At 37.5% G+C, this 15,585-nt stretch overlaps 1 protein-coding gene across 2 annotated transcripts; it reads left to right on the forward strand.

The window, feature by feature from the left end:
- The first annotated feature begins 3,240 nt into the window (after positions 1–3,240).
- Positions 3,241–15,457, forward strand: LOC128865263 (uncharacterized). 2 transcript variants are annotated; one of them, XM_054105419.1, is made up of 14 exons: positions 3,241–3,633; positions 3,696–3,868; positions 3,926–4,360; positions 4,428–5,314; positions 5,365–6,168; positions 6,228–6,787; positions 6,852–7,026; positions 8,492–9,214; positions 10,541–10,681; positions 10,737–13,100; positions 14,121–14,268; positions 14,324–14,529; positions 14,584–14,821; positions 14,915–15,457. In XM_054105419.1, the coding sequence occupies exons 2-14, from the start codon at positions 3,706–3,708 to the stop codon at positions 15,079–15,081; spliced, it is 7,011 nt and encodes a 2,336-aa protein (XP_053961394.1). In that variant the 5' UTR covers positions 3,241–3,633; positions 3,696–3,705; the 3' UTR covers positions 15,082–15,457. The 2 variants fall into 2 exon arrangements, with proteins under 2 accessions (XP_053961394.1, XP_053961403.1); XM_054105428.1 differs by having other exon boundaries at positions 14,345–14,529.
- The last annotated feature ends 128 nt before the right edge of the window (positions 15,458–15,585 follow it).

Consider the following 15,585-nt stretch of genomic DNA (forward strand, 5'->3'; position numbering starts at 1 on the left):
ACTTATCAGCCTCTCGGATTGTATACTGATTTTATGGCATTTAGGCGGTATATTTATATCAAGAAATTTGCAGTATATTTTGCCCACTAAGTTGCTAATGTTCGCGCACCCATACATACATACATATATGTTCTTCTAATGGATCCTTGTTCTTCTCTTTCTACTTCCAGTTTTTACAGCCTACTATTTTTTTTTTTCCAAATACTTTTCTCTAAAACACCTCTATTTTTAATGCGTTTAGGTTTTAGAATTAAAATTAAAAAAATACGTCTCCCAGCAGAGTGCATGTTCTTGATTTCAGCAGAGCGCTCATAAATATGTAACTCATAGGCACTCTTCTATTGCGATGGCGTTTATCTTCCAATGTAGCGTGAATGGAAATCAATGAGATATTATAAAAGTGATAATATTTGGCGAAACAACCTCTTTTAAGCCATAAATTAGATACCACTGGCGACAGAGGAGTCTGCAGAAAGATTGAATAGTTGAAGTTTGACAGACACTTTTTTGAGTTTTTATTATGGAGAGGTAACGGAATATTACTATGCCAGGCTTTAGACTAATGCTCGCAGATATACAATATTTCTCGTTTTTCCATACGGTGCGTCAATAACTATCCGTGTGCTTTATTGGTTGTCATCGCAATAGCGAGACGTACAGGAAACTGCAATCTCTTGAAATCGAACATCATCCCAGTTGACGTTATTGGTATTCTTGGCAGTACCACATCATCTTCTTTGTATTTTCTGTATGATCGTCGCTTTAATTTAATTGTTGCTCAACCTTTTCACAATAAGGCGAGTGCCATTACGCAGACGTAGAGGATCAATATTTCTCTGTAGAATGAATTTATCATCTGTGTGGATGGAGGCCTGGAACGTTGATTGAACTCAAGAATTCAACTTGATAATTTACCGATAATATCAATTGAGTTTGTACGTCACTATGTTTCCAACAATCCGATCCAAATAATTTTATTTTATGAATCAACTTCTGCAATTTTTTACGCAATTTATTAGTTCTTCCACATATATTGCCAACGTATAGAGGTTATTTGACAATGTGACTCACCTCATCGTGTCATCAACGGCCGTTTCCAATTTCTCAAATCCAACACTTTTACATCGCGCCAAAGAATGGAAAATTTCAAGCATGCGTGCAATCCATCTACGGGTGCAGATCGCGGAATTAGCGGCAATGTTTGCCGAAAATCTTCTGCCAACAAAAACAAAGTTCTACCAAATAGACGTGTTTATTATTACGTAAATCTTGTAGTAATCGATTAAGCGCTACCAATGATTTTTTAGGCGCCTTCGAATCGCCACTTCTCTGCTCGCTATATCTGGGCTTTGCTAGCATTTCTTTATATGAACGCGGTATAATACTCATTACGTGCTCCTTTCCAGTTTATGTATACCAGTTGTTTTTCGTCTATTCGGCATTTGCCAAAGCTTGGCGAATCGAAGACGCCTTTTATGTGCCATCGTACATTCATCCCAAATAATGATTCTACAAGTTTGCAGTATTTTTTTATTTTGTAAGAAATCTGAAATATCAAGAGTTAAGTCGTTGAAACTATTAAAGAGAAGGTCAATTAGTTGAATTTGAAATGCGAGGGCCCTTTGAAAAGTCCGTGCAAAGTCAGATAGATGACACTACTGGCGTGTATCGAGCTTATGTTTAGTTAGTAGCATCTCTTGGAAGAACATACAACAAGTTTCAGCCAGATCAGTGTATTTCTTTGTGTTTGGCATTTTTTTGAATCGAGGAAGTCGAGTGATTTTCCTTTTTTCATCACGACAGTACACCAACTCACGCCTCAGCAGTCGCAATATGAATGGAAATATGGTTCCAAATCGTTTCACATTGCCCATATTCTCCAGACTTACACAGCTCCCTTGGACTACTATTGGCTCCCCTTTTTTGAAGAAATGGCTGGCGGGAAAAGGATTTTATTCAAGCGAGGAAATGACTGCAGAAACGAATGACTATTTTTCACACTTGGAAAAATCCGATTATTCGGAAGGGATCGACAAACTAGCGTTGGACAAAGTGTATAAGCCTAAATGGAGACTATGCCGAAAAATGAAAAAGGGTTGGCACAAGCAATTACGTAGTTTATATTTCGCACGGACTTTTCAAAACGGCCCTCGTTTTTATTGGAAAAATAAGTCATTTGTAAACAAACTTCGCATAGCGCACCAAATAACTCGGCTATAAGTACTGAGAGCCGACTAACGGTACGCGATTATGCACAAACTTATTTTTCTCTATACAAGTGATATCAGTGGTCGATTGGTAGAGTAAAAGTGTTTCGGTAAGCGTTAATCAACAAATCATACAGTGAGAAAACTGGCATGCCAAACGAAAGGAATGTGTTATATTGAATCAACAATTGTTTGTGGCAATATTGGGAAAAGTATGCGTGAAAACCAAACTGTGTATACATAAATAACTATTTATATTCCTCCAAAAACGATGATTGCACAAGGATGATGACTTGTAAGGTTTGACCATCCGAAGCAAAACAGTGAAAGTAACTATGGCCACGTTGTAGGGGATTCAACAGCAGAATTGTGCCCGTCCATTTCACATTTACTCTTACGCTCTTTCAATCAGACGTTCAGTCGTCAACGACGTGCCATGGGCATTGGCTGTGTTCATCTTTTCTTATATAACCAACACAGTCTTAGTTTTTAGTTTTTGCCAATCTTTGTTGTAAAGATACCGCTGTCACTCAAGAATGATAGAATACAAGATTGCACCGACGGAAATAACTATGACGTCGACGAATCATATAAACAAACAACATGAAGATAAATTAGTTGTTTGTGAAGAGAAAGAGTAAGCCAAAGGCTTGGAGGCTGCCAACACACAAGAATTTATACATACACATGCATTACACACTTTCTTGCCATGGCGTCATCAGCAAAACATCATAAAAAACTGCATTTGGTTGTATTGTTATAGTAGTTGCATTGACTATTTAGTATGTTTCTCTTCACTTTTATTAGTTGGTTTGATTTAAAAATTGTAAATATTAAAATCACAATGTTACCAAGCTGTTTGTTTATTAAAAGTGATGAGGTCATCCGTTTGTACAAATCGAAATTAAAAAAGTAGCGGTTTTCAAAAAGCGCCACCTTCTGTATTCTTTTTACTATGAATCATATGTCTGTTTTTGAAAGCCATATGGCAGCACTAATTTTGTCTTTCAGTATGCTTCCCATTATCAAATTGATTTCCGTACATCTCCGGTGAAAATTGCGCGTTTGTGAGTTCCACGATTGTGTGTTCAGAAAGAAAATTAGGAATTTTTCATGAAATAATTGGAATTAAAACCATAATTTGACTCGGAGAATTATAGCTAGTGCTCGTTTACACTTTTATTTAGATATTTGTAAGATAAGTGAGCCGGTACAAGTAAAATATTCGCATATTTTGTGGTGCCCTGAAAGTGTTTTTTTCTCTTCTTTCAATTTTATTCTTCGCTATAGTCCGAAATTTTCTTACTTTATCTTGCTTCGAGCTTTCGCATTTTTTTGTTTATTGCATTTATATCCAGTGCTTTTCGGCCTATCGGTCAAGATGGCATGAAAATGAGTACAAACATTTGAAGAAGACTTGATATAAGTAAGAATTATGTTCATTATTCTTTACTTTATCTAATATTTTGTTTACCGCAAAAAATGTAGAATTGCACCAATGTCGAGTTCGGTATTTATTGAAAGTTGTGCCAAGCCCTTAACGAGCGGCGTAGGATCTGAAAATGATGTTGCTGTTTCAGGTTCACCTAACTCGAACTTGGTTGTGGTGTATGGAAAAAAAGGCGTCAACTTTGATCAGCGAGGAATAGAGAATCTTATTGGTAAGTTGATATCCAAGGAAAGGAGTCTGTTTTTTTAAATACTTTTTTTATTTACAGAGGAAAAAACACTCTCTTCAATCAGTGTTATACGGTTGACTTCACCAACACCTAGTATGATAGATGAAGAAGAAGAAGCAGAGAGGACAGAAGAACTCTTGCGTAGACAAGCTGAAGGTTTGTCTGACGACGAATCAAATAGAAGTAGCAATAGGAACAGCTCTAGCACAGATGAGTGTGCGGAGAATACTGGAAGTGAAGAAGTTCATACAGCGGATGATGAAAAGAGTGATTGTGACGGTGAAAACTCTACTGATAATGGGAAATCAGAATGCCGTAAGAAGACGCGAAGGAATAGGCGTAAAATGCGCACAGTAACTAAAATCCACAACATTCAAAATAAACTACGCAAGGAACGTCCAGATATTGTCGGTCTAACTGTAGAAGAGTTTTATCCGCCAGTATCTGCAAAGGAAATGGTTAAAGAAGCTTTAAGTAATACAATTTTTTATAATTAGTGTATTATGAATTTTAGTTTAATATTTATTTGTTCTTTTTCTAGAGCTTGCAGGAGTACCTACATTTAAGCGCACTGCTGATTATGAATTTCAACTATATGTTATTAAAAACGATCATTGTTACACTCCCTTTACGTCGCCAGCCCAAATGAAGGCTAAGCTTGCAGAGAAATATAAGGCAGAGAAACACGCAGTAATCGGGCGAAAAATAATTCCACACACAACGATAACTATGAAGCAATTACAACTGAAGAAAAAAGTTGTACCTGTTGCCAATGACTTCGCTGAACAGTCCACACTGCATTCTGTGAAAGACCAAAATATAAAAGTCTTGAATAAAATACCTTCATTGCCCCACAAACAAGGCGATACAGATGTACTTGTAGAAGGTGACACTGAAGCACATAGCTCAACAGCAGAATCTGACTTTGACATACTCAGTGAAGAATCTGGGGATACCGATAATGATCGCGATAGTGACTTAGACTTCAACGTTAACAATAGGAAAGGTCGCAAGAAAAAAGATCTTGTATCTAAAGCAAAACGATTGTCTGCTGGAAAAGTATGTGTTAAGCGTCTCTCACAACCACAAGACGACGATGATCAACGTAATAAAAACATACGACCAGTTACTGGCAACATTTCCATCCGTTCATGCAAAATAGGGACACCTTTAAAAACAGCTGGTTGCGCCCCTATTGCAGTACAAAAATTGCTTTCAGACGCTGTTGCTGCTCTACCTCCCATTCCGAAACGATCCGTAACAGCACAAATAGGAGAGAATGCTTTAAATCCTGTGCCACGACCACAAGCAATGCCAAATGTCATTCGTAGAGGGCCTATCATAGAAGTCGGTGTACAAAAGGCACCAAACGTTCGCAAACAGTTGCTGACATCACCACAAGCTGTAAAAGAAATTGTTATAAATAAGGTAATGGAAAGGAGAATTTATGAAACATAGTAAAACATTTTTAATTACAGGTTATGGCTAGCCCAAAAAGAGGATTCACAGAAATAGGAGAATTGCTTGCCCAAACGGATAAGCAATTACCAACCAGAACTGCTCCCAGTACTCCGACGAGTAGCACCAAGAATACACAGTTGATGGTTGTCCCATCGCCTTCAAAAGGATTTATGCCATTAGGAGTTGAAACTGCTGCAAAGAACAAGCTGCCTGCTCAAATTTCAATTCAAACCCACCAAAGCTCGTCCGAATTAGCAGCAAAAAGTAACATTTCCATGGAAGCACAATCAAGTGGTCATCCCGATACTCTCCCGTCAAATATATCTGCAATACAGTGCGTGCAAAAGGAACAAAGTTCTTCAGAGTTAGCTGCAGAGCAATTTGATCTCATCGTTTCTATTGTAAAAGGCGAAATGCAAAAAACTGCCGCTGTGGAGGCCTCAAAGTCAAATGAAAACATACCAAAATTGGTTAAAATGTTAGAGAATGCCGAACATACGCTGGAATCAAATGCCCCACAAACTAAAATGGACAACAATCTCACCAATTTTGGCTCGTCTGCAGAAACCAATGTAGATGATATTGACATCTCTAACGCGCCTCTATTAGAAACACCCGATGATTTCCCCGAAGATTTACTGCAGCATGTTGTCGATCTTATTGAAGATGATGAAACGCTACAAGAGGCTGTTGAAAAGCAAGTGTTCGGTGGAGATCATACCGAAGGAATTCCGTGTGCTGGTTCCGTGTCTGCTACGTCGACCAGATCTGTTGGGTCTTCTACAGTTCAATCACACACATCTGAATCTTTTGGTCCTCTGGTAATTTCTTTTCAGTCCTATCACACATATTGTATAAAATATACACATAATTTACACAGGAAACGAATCAACCGAAGAGCATTATTGAAATGGCTATATCTAACATACCATCGGTTTCGACGGCACCCAGCAGTACAGTCAGTAACGCTGTTCGTGTGACTAATATTCAAACTTTGAAGACAGCAACGCCACCGACTGTTCGTAAAGAGCCTATTCAAATTGTGCGGGGAAATGGCCGAGTTATCACGTTGCCTCCAATTGAAGCACCAACTACTCGTGCAAAGCGCAGGGCTCAAAATCAGCCCGTGACAGCAATTCATGGTGTGTGTGCAAATTCAAGTACGATTTTGAATGAGTCGTCCACGGATAGTTCCCTGCAATCTAATTCTTCAATTACCATTTTTGAGCACATACCTCCAGCGACTATTGAGAAGAAACCCGAAACGACAAATAAACGACGTGTTTCAAAAGAGTCTGGAACTGCTGGCACAGTTTCCAGCAAGACTAAAAAATCCACAGCTTCTGCAAAGAAAAGTGCAGCGGCCAAAACTATTGCGGGTAAATCTGGAGCGGAAGAAGAAGCTTCTGGTTCTCAAGAAGATGACGATGATCCAAATAGGTTCGTGTATTACAGTAAAAAATGTAAATGAAGTAACTTATCCGAATACTAACATATTTATCAGGCTTTGGTGCATATGCCGACAGCCGCATAACAACAGATTTATGATTTGCTGCGATGTTTGTGAAGATTGGTTCCATGGTACTTGTGTGAGCATCACAAAAGCGATGGGAATAGATATGGAGCAGAGAGGCGTTGATTGGACCTGCCCTAAATGTGTAAAACTACAAGAGGAAAAGGTTTGAACCGATATTTTTTTATTATTTATTTATTATTAATATTTAATATTTTTGGTTATGGAACGCTATTCAAAGTGAGGTTTAATGATGAGATTATATATTTTTATTGCTGGCATTATATCTATTTTATTACCAATTCTTCTAAAGTATGCTAATTTCTTTGCAATCTCCCTGCATGTACATATATTCAATATGATCCCTAAATTTTAATTTATCAATAATTGCTCCTAAATATTTGATTGTGTTATTTTTTTTTTTTTTTTTGTAATTCAAATGGTCTACTAATGCTAATTTCTACCATTTTTGTCTTTTTTTCATTTAATTTAACTTTGTTCATTTTTAACCCTTAGCGACCTCGCCTATATGTGCTAATATTTTATTTTTACATTATTTCTCCTTCACCATAAATCAGCATATTAGTACTATTTTACATTTCCTTATAACCATTTCCAAGTCATTTATATACAAAAGTAAATTATATAGGTCCCAAAATTGATCCCTGTTGTACTCCTTTTTTAGTCTTTCCACATTCCGATATCTTACCATTTACTTTCGTTCTTTGGTGTCTATTTTCTAAGTATGACTTAAACCATTCTAATTCCACGTCTCGAATCCCATATTTGTACTTGTTTTTGTAACGAAATCTCTATCAATCGTCTCAAATGTCTTCTTAAAATCTAAAAAAAAAAACCGCCATAATGTTGTTTGCGAAACTCCGATTGGAATTTCGAGAAAAGTTCATTAACTTCCAAATATCCTATAGGTTGTTGTTGTAGAAGCATAAACATTTCCCATGCATATACGGTGAATTCTGCTAGAGTGGCGGTCCTTGGCGAGATAGAAATTCGGGTCTTTCCGGTAACGTAGAACCGACTGTCGTGGGAACGTCAGTGCTGTTTCACTACGCTTTCCAAAATATTTTCAATAGTTTTTTATGTATTAATAGGCCTAAATTGGACCGGAGTGAATTGGGACTCGTTCAGTGAATTTGGATTTTGCACACTGTGTTTATGTTTTGATTCCCTATTTCACTGTTTAAATTAGAGGTTAAGTACAAAGTTGCCGTTGCTTGCATCTTAACTTTAACTTTTTTAAGATTTTATTTATTAAATGAGCAAATAAAAGATAAAAATCTCACAAATTTATTTCACTAATGATACAGAGGTCGCCGTAGCCGAATGGATTAGTGCGTGACTACCATTCGGGAGGGCGTTTGAATCTCCGTTCATCAAACACCAAAATAATAGCGGTCGCTTCTGGACAGGCAATGCCACACCTCCGAATGTATTTCTGCCATGAAAAAGCATCTCATAAAAAATATTTGCCGTTCGGAGTTGACCTAAAATTGTAGATCCCTCCATAATAAATGATTTCCTATGTCACCAGAATATCTAGTAAACTTGTGTCTTAGCTAAGACGATGATATTGAATTTTATAAAAAAGAAATTTTGTTTTCTATTTACAGAAGCAAAGAAAAATCACTGACATGCTCTTTCCAAAGGTTTCATCTACTGAAAAGCACGAACAATTGGAAGTTGATGCCAGAAATGAAGAAACGACAAACTCAACTTTAGATACCAGCGGCGCAAACATCACGGCTTCATCTATTGAAAAGTCAAATTGGATGGAAACTAAACAAACGATTGAGACACCAAAAACTCAGTCAGAACAAGTCCCCTCTATTAAACTATCGTTAAAGAAGGGCGCGGCAGCAGCAAAAGCAGCAACGAGTTCCCTGAAGAAGAAACAGGCTTCGAATGCAAAGCGCAAAGGATTAAATACGCCAATTTTACAAACTAAGAAACAAATTCCCTTTTCACAGCAGGAATCGAAGAATGATTCTACAAAATCACCTTTAGCAATTCAACCTGTGAGCAGTCCACAGCAAACGCAGAGAGATTTTCAAAAGTCTGCAACAACCGAATCAATGTCAACTGATCCGCATACTTTCTGCATTGTGTGCAAAAAAATGGCGCGACAAAATTCAATATATTGTAGTGATGATTGTATTCGAAAGCATGCACAGAATGCTCTTAATGTATTTGCAGCAGCTTCTGCAGCAGCCAAGTTTCCAGAGCCCACTGTTGCTTCTAGCAGCAATGAGGAAGCTGCCTTAAAGAAAAAGAAAGCAAAAGGTCTATTTGAGGATATCCTTTCTATGGCAGACCGAAAGCCAAAAGTTGAACGGGTAATATAATATTTTGTTTACTCTTTTTATAATTTTTAGCATCTTAAAGCACGTGACTTCTTATTGACTATATTAAACAGATCCTGGTGTACAAGGGTATAATTTTGTTACCCAATCTTATTTGATAATCCCCGCGTAAGCATCACTCTCTAGCTGCGTTGAATGAAGGGACTGACGCGCTTTGTTAAACTCGGCCAAAATCTCTTATAGTGCGAACACGGCGACGGTAATCGGAATTACCGGCGCAGTTAATTATGATTAAAATTGCAGTGTGACAGACAGTTGATACGCGGATTAGTGAACAGCTGATTTGCCTATTGAATAGTTTTGCCAATAAAGAATGAATGCAACAAGTACGGATGTTAGCTGCTCTGGTACTAAGAAATAATTATTAATTAAAAAAAAATTTTAATTGCAATTTCTCAAATTGCGCCGAAATGTCAAAACAATTAATCCTCCGTTGGAAATCTATTTTAAAACCTTCGACTGGGCACCTGGGTCTGGCCTTTTTTCGTCCTGTTCGAGGATCTTTTTTTCAAAGATAATATCCATAAATCGATGAAAAATTAAATTTTAGGAAGTTACCTGGAAACTCAAGTCGTAAGCTGTAATGGAAATATGTTAAATTCACGTCCAAATTCGAAAAGGTCTGGCCAGACCTCGGTGTCCAACGTAAGGTTAATGAAATTTCGAACGTGTTAATGTAAAGTAGCATTGCACCCAGTCTTTCTTGTTCTTCTCTTTAAAAGTTTCATTATTTTTCATTCGCAATAGAAAATAACTGTCATCATCATCTAAAATTCCCCTAATCCGCTTAAATTATGAGAATTAAGTCCAATTGCAATGATTCGAAATTGACTCGTTAAAGAAGAAGAAGATAAACCCCCAAAAAATAGGAGAAAAAAATTTGAAAAAGGGGGGCCCACACCCATCTTGGTCCAGGTATTACTCTCCGCCTCATTTAGGTCCAACTCGTATTTTTGAGATTGGGTAAATAGCGTGCTCACTCTTATGTTAAGTCTAAATTTCTGTCCGTCCGTCTGAAGTTGCAAACTATCTAATTGTCTAAGAGTTCGAACTAAACATTGCTAAAATGTCCACGGGGATATAAAGTTCGGGCCGGGCCTTAAGGCTTACGTGGTATTGAAGTCGGTAACATTCAAAGAATTTGAAATATTCTGTTCTTGCGCAGAATTAAAAATCTACTTGTTTACCGCTGTATTTCTCTTACATTTTTCTTATTTATAATTCTGATTTATTCAATTTCTGAGTTGGCAGCTTTTGAACAATTTTTAAAAATATTAAATATATTTGATATACCCGCAGGTGCATGTGATTGACCGAAAGAGTGGACGTATACTAACTGGGAGTAATGCACCTACAACTCTCAATCTTAAGAAATGGCTTCAAGAAAACCAAACATTTGAGGTAGTGCAACCAGGAAGTTCCCATGCTCAAGAGATTGAAGTAAGTTATACAAAATTTAAGTATGTTTTAATAATACACTTAATATTAATTTCAGAAGAAACAAAAGCAGCGGCTTCCCCCACCATTATCTCCTGCAATAAATTCTACTGTGGGCAAACATATCCCACAATCACCACAAAGTGCACAGATTGCGCAAATAACTCCTCACGTTACACCTATTGCCAAAACAGCCCAGTCGCAAAAGGAATGTGAGATCACCGCACAAATGCCAAAGCCGGCAAAACTCTTCATTGAACAAATAGTGAAAACAGCCCCAAATAGTCCTCGACCTGGTACACCCAAGCAACTACAAAAGTATCCACAACAAGTTTCTATTAAACCAGATAAGATCCCACGTAGCGATTCAAAAGAAGATATAAAGGAAAGAAAGGACAAATCATCAAAACAGCGACCATCAGTTGAAACGGTCGGCAAAAAGCATTCTGATACTGTGGCATCTGTAAGCACTAGTTCGGAACCTATTCGCTTGAATGTTCGCCGGACTCTAAAAGAACAATTGTTTCAACGAATGAATGAATCTGAAAGTGAAAATGACAGCAATTTGCCAAAACTAAGTATAGAGGAGATAGAGAAATTTGTTTTTGAAACAGAAGCTGAAATGTACGAATACTTCAATCGAGACACCGGGTCTCGATACAGGGCTAAATATCGTTCGCTAATGTTCAACATTAAGGATAGAAAGAACCACACCCTTTTTGCGAAGATCTGTACAAAAATAATACAGCCCAAGCAATTAGTACGAATGTCACCGGAGGAGTTGGCGAGCCAAGAATTGGCAAAATGGCGCGAAAACGAAGCCAAACATCAATTAGAAATGATAAAGAAATCAGAACTTGACTTGCTTTCTTGCGCTAAAAATTACGTTTTAAAAACACACAAAGGAGAGGAAGTCATAGAGGGCAAACTAGAGGATTGTGTTAATTTGGATGTAACCATTCCTGTTGAAGATGTGGTGTCTGTGCTAAATAGCTCCGTTGTGAGTAGTAGCAGTTCTGTAGGTGAAAGAGCCAAAGCTGATATGGGAGCAATCTCTTTGTCCTTTGACCACTCACAAACTGATGCAAGTCGTTTGGATGAGGAAAAACAGAAGAGTCACTCGAGGGAGAAGGATAGGGAACGTGACCGGGATCGGGACTGTGAGAGGGAACGTAACCGTGAACACGGTCGAGATCGTGAACACTATCATGCGCGTGCACGTTCTCACGATAGCGATCACAGTCGCGAAAAGCAGCGAAAAAGCAAAGACCGCCATAGAGATAAAACAAGATCAAGGAAACGTAGTAGAAGCCACACTCGAAGTCGCAGTCGGAGCCGAGAGAAACGGCACAAAAGTTGCCACAGGGAGGAAAAACGAGAGAGAGAGGACCGGGAGCGCGAGAAAGATAAGTTTAAAGAGAAAGAACGTGAACGCGATCGTGATCGTGATTCTCGACAACAAAAAGATGAATTCGATAGTAAATTGATTGAGAAAACTGCAACTTCAAATATACCATTGGTTGGAAACTCCAATAAGAACAACGTAATTAGCAGCGGTAAAGACAAAAGTAACATAAAAACCGCAACTACTTTAAAACCAATTGAAGCTTACAGTTTAGTAGATCAAATACTAGAATCTACCAAAACGGTAGAGGAGGCGGCAAATTTAATAAGTGAAAAAGAAAAATTAAAGGAGAAAGAAAGAGAAAAGCTAAAGAAGGACTCTAGCAGACAAGCCACCACACCTCCTCTCCCTACATCGTCAGTAATTCAATTTGTGTCTGAACACAATCACTCATTTTCCAGTGGGAGCACAACTGATGATCAAGAGCCAACCAGTACCGTATCCATAGCTACACCACCACAAGATCCATACATACGTTATGCCGATGCTGACTCTCCAACAATGAGTGGAAATGTATCTACTTCTGGCATTTGGAGTGGCAACATTAATATGGTAGACGTCGCAACGTTCCAGATTGTTCTACAAGCAGTTGTAGGGAATTCGCAAAATCTTGGAGCCTTATTACCCGAAGAATTAGATGTGGTTGGTCGCATTGGGCCTGACACTGTTTGGGAATATATATCGAAAATCAAGAGAAGTCCTAACAAGGAGATCGTCATTATACGTCTTATTCCTGCTACGGAGTCAGAAACTGCAGCTTACAAAGTTTTATTTCAATATCTTGAAAATAGAAATCGTTTGGGTGTTATAAACACTGTATCGCCACAGATTAAGGATTTCTACATATATCCATTGGGAGCGGGAAAGTCAATGCCTTCAGTGTTGTTACCAGCTGAAAAAATAGAATTCTATGAAGATCCTTACAGGCCGGATATATTGGTCGGTGTTTTAGTGAGAATCATTGGAAAACGTCACTCGGCTGTGCAAATTATTTCGACATCCTCATCAAACTCAAAAGTAATAAAGCATTTTATAATTATTTTGTGGAATATTTCTTGATTACAGGATTTTTTATACTCAATGCAAAAAGACATTTGCACTTAAGTTTCTTTCCAACACTTAGATTAGGTATAACCAAACTAGAAAAATATATAAAGAAGTAGTGAAACATGTAAAATATTTATATTCATGTTAAATTTCGTCAGATAATAACAAACATCTGCCGGCATTTCGCCATAAAACCCATTTACAGTTCAGAGACGTCAAAAAAATTGTAAGTCTCTTCAACCATTGGAAAAAAGTTACTTTTTTCATATTTTATGATTGTTGTTGTTGCAGCAGCATAACCATTCCCCCATACACATATACGGGGAGTGCTGCTGAAGAGACAGTCCTTGGCTACAAATTCGAGTCGTTCCGGTTACATAGAACCGACTGTCGTGGGAACGTTATTTTATTGTTTGATTTGTTTGGTTTTTAGCCAAGAGTACTCAAATTAACTTTAGGAATTTTGGAACTTTTAGTAAATCCGTGGTGGCGTAAACTTTTGGATATGTAAATTTGTTCAAAAATATTCTTACTAAAGCAAGCTTTTAATACCATTCGTTATGATCTCTATAACCTACAAAATTTTGGTTTTGTACCAGGAATTACTGCTTAATCTCTTTCTCTCTTTGATGTTCGGAGTCGTTTTAAAACTATAGATCCCTCCATTTGTAGAACAGTCACAAAACGCGCGCTACAAATAGGAGAAGCTCGGTCAAGCACCTAGCCAATTATTCAATTATTTATTTAATTTACTACTTAGTCTCGTGCTATTTCTGCGTCTATGTGTATGTTGAGTAAAAGCTTATGCTGCCAAAATTGGACTGCTATTCCTGCAGCATCTCCCGAAATGTATGGGTTATATTTTAATGCTAGGACAAGGGCAATAATATAAAATCCTTTTGAATAACGTCTACGAAAATGTCAAAAGCAATTGAGAATCGTGTAGCATAAATTTCTAATTTTTCCAATAATCTTGATTATTTTTCTCAGTCCTATCGCCGTGGAACTGACACCGACAGTTTTACGCCCCCTGGAAGTCCGAAAAGAAAGCGACGTATGCATGCATCCACACCAAAAGTTGATGAAATTGACGTAGATGCTATAATAAAAGCACCAATCACTACAAAGTCACACAAAGGTATGAAAGTCGAAAATTCAGTAAAATGATATACCAAAGTTTATCTTATCATTAGCATCTACAATACCATCAACAGCTGCAACAGATGATGCTGATGAGCCATATTCACCTGGAGGAAGTTCTGAAGATGATACTCCCATAACGTCGAAAATGGCTGCAAGATCCGATGACGATGATCTAAAACGCAAAATGGAAGAACTAAATCGACAAATTGCTGCACAAGAAAAGGAGATAGCTGGATTGCTGAATGTGGAATCAACGGTAGGATGAGAAATGAAACAATTAATTTAAAGTATACATTTCCCCATTTTTTAGTGTTTTGCAACTACATCATCATCTAAGACTTCCGCAGTTTTGGCAAATATATCGATACCTTCAAATCTTTCGCAAATACTTGCTAGCATAAAGGGCAAGCCGGAAGCTGGGCAAACGCAATTCTCTACAACTTCAATCAAGTCTCAATCATCCGTTACTCACGCTACAACAAAAACTCCTAGTAATTCGGTTGAGGATGAGGAATACAACCCTGAGTTGGTTTCTTTTGAAAAAAGCAGTAAGTATATTTTAAATTTTTAAATTAAAATTCAATTTTTCTCATATTTTTTATTCCAAAAAGTTTAATTGATATCTTTAATCATATTTTCAGCAAAACCGACGGCTAAATCAACCAGTCGTTTAGCTCAGTTAAGCGAAGCAGAACTGCTAAGCATGGTTCCTGACGATATGATAGATACTCCGCCGGCTCAAAAATCTCTGCCATCTTGCACAGAAATAAAAACGCATTTTGAGGAGCCACCACCACCTGGCGTTTGAATTATGAAACACACATAATTGCACTTGCCCTCATGAATGATGAAAGCAGCTCATGCGTGTTTAATGATCACCTTTTTATTTTATGTACATTTATTCGAATTATCAAATTAGTCATTAGGATAATTGCGTTAAATTATGCATTGCTCATACTTGTATGTATATGAAAATCACCAGCTATTCATTTATGGACTCTTAAGAATTTACACCATTCTCAATTGCTAATCATTTATTAACACAAGGTTGTCGTAAATTGTTATTTCACCAAGCAAAAGTAATTAACATGCGATGACAAAAATAAAGGAGGACGGATAGGACCTGAGGTCCTAAGATTCCATGCAAGTAGATGCATCTTTGTTATCACCTTCTGGTTTAGAGCTTTCGTTAAGGTTGCTTTCAAAGGAACTGGGTACTATTTAGTACCAATAGTGCAAAGTTCGGGCACTTCACAGATAAACGTATGTGTAGATTATATGAAATTTTATATTATACTTATGTTCTTACTTA

This window comes from Anastrepha ludens, chromosome 2, assembly GCF_028408465.1.
Source record: "Anastrepha ludens isolate Willacy chromosome 2, idAnaLude1.1, whole genome shotgun sequence".
Lineage (NCBI taxonomy): Eukaryota > Metazoa > Arthropoda > Insecta > Diptera > Tephritidae > Anastrepha > Anastrepha ludens.